We start from the raw sequence: 6,394 nt of genomic DNA on the forward strand, positions 1-6,394 counted from the left end.
TAAAATGAGAAAAATTATCCAATCTTGTTTTACCCATAACTTCTTCATTTTAAATCCGTTTTGAGTGAATCAAATTGCTATGGTTTCATATTGAACTCTATTTTATGAATCTAAACAGAAAAGTATAGGTTTATAGTCGGAGAAATAAGTTACAAGTCGTTTTTGTAAAGGTAGTCATTTCAGTCGAAAGAACGACGTCTAGATGACCATTTTAGAAAACATACTTCCACTTTGAGTTTAACCATAATTTTTGGATATAGTTTCATGTTCATAATAAAAATCATTTTCTCAGAATAACAACTTTTAAATCAAAGTTTATCATAGTTTTTAATTAACTAACCCAAAACAGCCCGCGGTGTTACTACGACGGCGTAAATCCGGTTTTACGTTGTTTTTCGTGTTTTCAGGTTTTAAATCATTAAGTTAGCATATCATATAGATATAGAACATGTGTTTAGTTGATTTTAAAAGTCAAGTTAGAAGGATTAACTTTTGTTTGCGAACAAGTTTAGAATTAACTAAACTATGTTCTAGTGATTACAAGTTTAAACCTTCGAATAAGATAGCTTTATATGTATGAATCGAATGATGTTATGAACATCATTACTACCTTAAGTTCCTTGGATAAACCTACTGGAAAAGAGGAAAATGGATCTAGCTTCAACGGATCCTTGGATGGCTCGAAGTTCTTGAAGCAGAATCATGACACGAAAACAAGTTCAAGTAAGATCATCACTTGAAATAAGATTGTTATAGTTATAGAAATTGAACCAAAGTTTGAATATGATTATTACCTTGTATTAGAATGATAACCTACTGTAAGAAACAAAGATTTCTTGAGGTTGGATGATCACCTTACAAGATTGGAAGTGAGCTAGCAAACTTGAAAGTATTCTTGATTTTATGAAACTAGAACTTTTGGAATTTATGAAGAACACTTAGAACTTGAAGATAGAACTTGAGAGAGATCAATTAGATGAAGAAAATTGAAGAATGAAAGTGTTTGTAGGTGTTTTTGGTCGTTGGTGTATGGATTAGATATAAAGGATATGTAATTTTGTTTTCATGTAAATAAGTCATGAATGATTACTCATATTTTTGTAATTTTATGAGATATTTCATGCTAGTTGCCAAATGATGGTTCCCACATGTGTTAGGTGACTCACATGGGCTGCTAAGAGCTGATCATTGGAGTGTATATACCAATAGTACATACATCTAAAAGCTGTGTATTGTACGAGTACGAATACGGGTGCATACGAGTAGAATTGTTGATGAAACTGAACGAGGATGTAATTGTAAGAATTTTTGTTAAGTAGAAGTATTTTAATAAGTGTCTTGAAGTCTTTCAAAAGTGTATGAATACATATTAAAACACTACATGTATATACATTTTAACTGAGTCGTTAAGTCATCGTTAGTCGTTACATGTAAATGTTGTTTTGAAACCTTTAGGTTAACGATCTTGTTAAATGTTGTTAACCCAATGTTTATAATATCAAAAGAGATTTTAAATTATTATATTATCATGATATTATGATGTACAAATATCTCTTAATATGATATATATACATTAAATGTCGTTACAACGATAATCGTTACATATATGTCTCGTTTCAAAATCATTAAGTTAGTAGTCTTGTTTTTACATATGTAGTTCATTGTTAATATACTTAATGATATGTTTACTTATCATAATATCATGTTAACTATATATATAACCATATATATGTCATCATATAGTTTTTACAAGTTTTAACGTTCGTGAATCACTAGTCAACTTGGGTAGTCAATTGTCTATATGAAACCTATTTCAATTAATCAAGTCTTAACAAGTTTGATTGCTTAATATGATGGAAACATTTAATCATGTAAATATCAATCTCAATTAATATATATAAACATGGAAAAGTTCGGGTCACTACAATATTTATATTACTTTGTTAAGTTAGTTACCGTGTGCCCACGGATAAGCATATACTTTATCATACGGATTTGAGATACTGTTTTGAATACAAAATCTCGTGGTCTACATTACATTGTTGTTTACAATCAAACTATAGCTCACCAACATTCGTGTTGACTTTTTAAGCATGTTATTTCTTAGGTGCTTAGATGATTTGCTTCCACTGTTATATACTCGCTGTGTTAGACTTCTGCTGCATTGTTTAGAGATGTCTCAATCATGGAACTTTTACTTTACATTCACAACTTATGTTACATTTGAACAATGGTTTTGTAATGACCTTTGCGTCACGTACTTATATTAACGCTCTCTATTCATAGAAGCACGTTATCTTTTGTAAAAACATTTGACGTTGGTAAAAACGTTTTCTTTTCATGAATGCAAACTTTGTTTCAAATTAGCATGTAGTGTTATACCGTGTAATGGACCTGTTGTTGATGATCCGTTCATGTTGGTTTTGGACGGGTCGTCACAATGATGATGATGATGATGATGACGACGATGATGACGATGATGATGATGACCATGATGATGATGACGATGATGATGATGACGATGATGATGATGATGATGATGATGACAACGATGATGATGACGATGATGATAATAATTACGGTGATATGTGACAATGATGTTAACGGATTAATTTAATGATGACGAGGATGATGATGACGATGACGATGATGATGATGACGATGATGATGATGACGATGATGATGACGACGATGACGATGATGATAATTAGTGTTTAATTAGGATTTAATTTATATAATTTATAAGTAATTAAAAAATTATTTAAGTGATTAAAATTAATTTTTAATTAAATAAAAGTATTTTTTTAATTAATTAAAAGTAATTTTAAAAGTAATTAAATGTAACTTTTCAAGTTATCAAAAATAAGTTTTAAGTAATTTTATAATTTAAAATAATTGAAAATAATATTTAAGTAATTAAAAATTATTTAGAAGTAATTTTTAATTAAATACTTAAGTAATTATATAGATTTTATTAATGAATAAAAATAAATTAAAATTAATTAATTATTTAAAAATTTCACGAAAAAACTGGCGGGCCAGTTTCGTTTCCCTCCACTCGACCTTCCCAGACGACATGTCGTCCGGAATAAGTCGTCCAGAAATTTTTTTTGACAAAAAGCTAAACCATGCGCTAGCTGTCGGTTCATCCTCTCCAACAAAAACAAATTACTCCCAAATTACTTCCGGCAATTTTGATCATTTTTGAGCAATTGATAGCTATTACACACCAAATCCAACCTAATCTTACTCCTCAAACACTAACAAAGGTTTGTTCTTCATTTATTTTTAAAAAATTAAAGTTTGGTGCTTTGAGTTATATCTATGAAATCCTAATTTTTGGGAGTATATTTTGAAGATTGATGTGTGTGATTATGTTTAGGCTCATGAATTTCATGCTTAGTTTGTTAATTTGCATATGTATGTCTAAATTATGGGGTTAATTTCATGCTTAGTTTGTTAATTTCATGTTTAGTTATGTATGTTGAAAATTAATATTTTCTTAATTAATATAAACTGAAAATTAAGTTATATTTAGTTATGCATGTTGATTATGTTTAGTTATGTATTTTTTTAATTAGAAAATTGAGTATATATTTAGTTTGTAAATTGATGTGTTTGGTGATGAAAGTTGTATGTTTAGTATTAAATGTTATTGTTTATGTTTATGTTTATACTTATTGTTTTATGAACATTGTTAGGTTAAGTGGTTAATTTCGGAATTGTTGTACCTTAGGTTCGAAATTAATCAATCCTATAGAATACCCGTCCAAGGTTAATTTATTAGAAATTAACTTTGAAAGGTCCCCTTTTTGGGACTGCATTCTGTGTGTTTTGTTTCTTTTAGGATGTGGATGCGTATAACTTATTTACTAGTTACAAAAATTTTGGAACACATTTTCCCTTTACTCCTACAAATATGCGTTTAATACGACATATTTGGGGAGTTTAGGGGAAATGCTGCCGAATTTTTGCTAACTAGTAAATTAGTTGTGCGCATCCATAGTTGAGACAAAACATTCAGAGAGTGGGTTAGGTTGCCTTCCATAGTTGGACCACCCGGCTTTGATTATACATATATTAAGTGTTTTTAATTTTAAAGTTTTTTGCTGTTTTAAACTTGATTTAATTAGGGAATATCTATGACGATTGATAAGAGGTGGACTACTATACGACATTCATTTAATCCTGACTTTATCATTGGTCTTAATGCATTTATTGAGAGGTGTAAAAACTATTTGGATTCGCACGGTAAGTGTAGTTGCCCATGTAAACATTGTGGTAATACGGTTTTTCTTAAACCTAAACATATAAAAGACCATATAATTAAAAATGGGTTTGAACCCTCTTATACTATTTGGCGACATCACGGTGAACTACCACAACCACCCGAAGTACACAACACAATGGACCCTCTAAGAAATTTATTGCACGATATTCAGTTAGAGGAAGTTCCTAATTTTGAGGAGGAAGGTCCGAATGATGATGAGACTATGAATGACATGACTGCAACTGGTCTTGAGGATTTAATTGACTCCACCCAAACCGAGCTATATCCCGGTAGCAAGTTGTCCTTATTAGAGTTTTTAGCCAAGTTAACACACATTAAGGTCTTGAACGAATGGACGATTACTTCATTCGACCAATTGTTAGAATTACTCATACAATCACATCACCTAAATAACACAATTCCGAAATCATTTTACGAAACTAAGAAGTGGATGAGAAAGATCGGTTTAGGGTATCAAGCGATACATGCTTGTAAGAATGATTATTGTTTGTTTTATAAAGAATACCAGGATTTGGAAAACTGTCCAATATGTAACGAGAGTAGATGGAAAGATGAACGCATAATGGGGAAAAAAGTTCCTAATAAAGTTTTGCGTTATTTTCCAATAACTCCAAGACTAAAACGTTTGTACAGTTCCAGATACACTGCAAAGGATATGACTTGGCATGCTACTGGGCAGTGCAACGAAGAGGGTAAGATGCGTCATCCGGTAGATGGTCGAGCTTGGAAAGAAATTGATAAAAGATATCTGGATTTTACACGTGAACACAGAAACGTTCGACTAGGGTTGGCTGCTGATGGTTTCAATCCATTCGGCAACATGAATAATCCTTACAACATGTGGCCAGTAATATTGACAACATACAACACGCCGTCGTGGATATGTATGAAAGAAAGTTCTCTCATGTCGACTCTATTAATTTCTGGTCCTAAATCACCTGGAAAAGATGTTGATGTTTACTTGAGGCCTTTAGTTGATGAACTGAAGATTTTATGGTCCGAAGGGGTTGTTACACATGACTCAGTTACAAACACGTATTTTCAAATGAAAAGCAATGCTTATTTGGACCATAAACGATTATCCTGCCCGTAGTAGTTTGTCCGGTTAGAGTGGCCAAGGCTATAAAGCATGCCCTACATGTAACGAGGACACTCCTGCTATGCGTGTGAAAAACAAAATTGTTTTTGTCAGTTACAGACCGAACCTTGAATCGAATCACCCATACAGAGAAAGCTTAGAATTCAATGGTAAGGTTGATCATACCTCTAAACCTAGAAAGTTCAAAGTAGCTAATACCAAAAACCAACTTACAGATTTGTTTCCAGTTGGTAATCCCGGTAAATATCATACAAATGTTGGTGAAAAAAGAAAACGTCCCCCTAAATGTCGTCACAACTGGACTAAAATTTCTATTTTTCGGGAACTTGAGTATTGGAAATATCTTCCACTGCAACACAACTTGGATGTCATGCATATTGAAAAGAATGTGTTGGAGGCTATTTTGGGTACCTTATTAATGAATGACAAGTCCAAAGACACTCACAATGTACGAGTTGACTTGGAAAAATTGGGAATTTGAAAAGATTTGTGGCTCAAACCTAAAATCAAAGGTAAAAAAGATGGGCAATTCTTTAAACCTCTTCCCAAATACTCTTTAAAACCCGAAGACAGGGTAAGTTTTTGTAAATTCATTAAAGAAGTAAAACTTCCAGATGGGTTTGGATCAAACTTCAGGCATAAAGTGAACAAGGATAATACCAACATTACGAACATGAAATCTCATGATTACCATATCATGATGCAACGATTATCACCGGTCGGAGTTAACGCGTTTTTGGACGAAACTATCTCTACACCAATAATGCAGCTATGCGCATTCTTTAAGCAAATTTGTGCTCGAGAGTTAATGGTGGCAGACATGTTGAAAGCTCAAAAACAATTGATTAAACTCTTATGTACTCTCGAGTTAATTTATCCTCCCGTTGTTTTTGACATAATGATTCATTTGGTGGTGAATTTATCGAAAGAGGCTATATATGGAGGGCCTGTTTACATGAGGTGGATGTATCCATTTGAGAGATACATGAAAAAACTAAAAAATT

General features: G+C 32.0%; 1 protein-coding gene across 1 annotated transcript; it reads left to right on the forward strand.

Annotated features, from left to right (window-relative positions):
• The first annotated feature begins 4,142 nt into the window (after positions 1–4,142).
• On the forward strand, positions 4,143–5,384 carry LOC139841140 (uncharacterized). The gene has a single exon (XM_071831373.1). The coding sequence runs from the start codon at positions 4,143–4,145 to the stop codon at positions 5,382–5,384; it is 1,242 nt and encodes a 413-aa protein (XP_071687474.1).
• The last annotated feature ends 1,010 nt before the right edge of the window (positions 5,385–6,394 follow it).

Source organism: Rutidosis leptorrhynchoides, chromosome 4 (genome assembly GCF_046630445.1).
Source record: "Rutidosis leptorrhynchoides isolate AG116_Rl617_1_P2 chromosome 4, CSIRO_AGI_Rlap_v1, whole genome shotgun sequence".
NCBI classification, from domain to species: domain Eukaryota; kingdom Viridiplantae; phylum Streptophyta; class Magnoliopsida; order Asterales; family Asteraceae; genus Rutidosis; species Rutidosis leptorrhynchoides.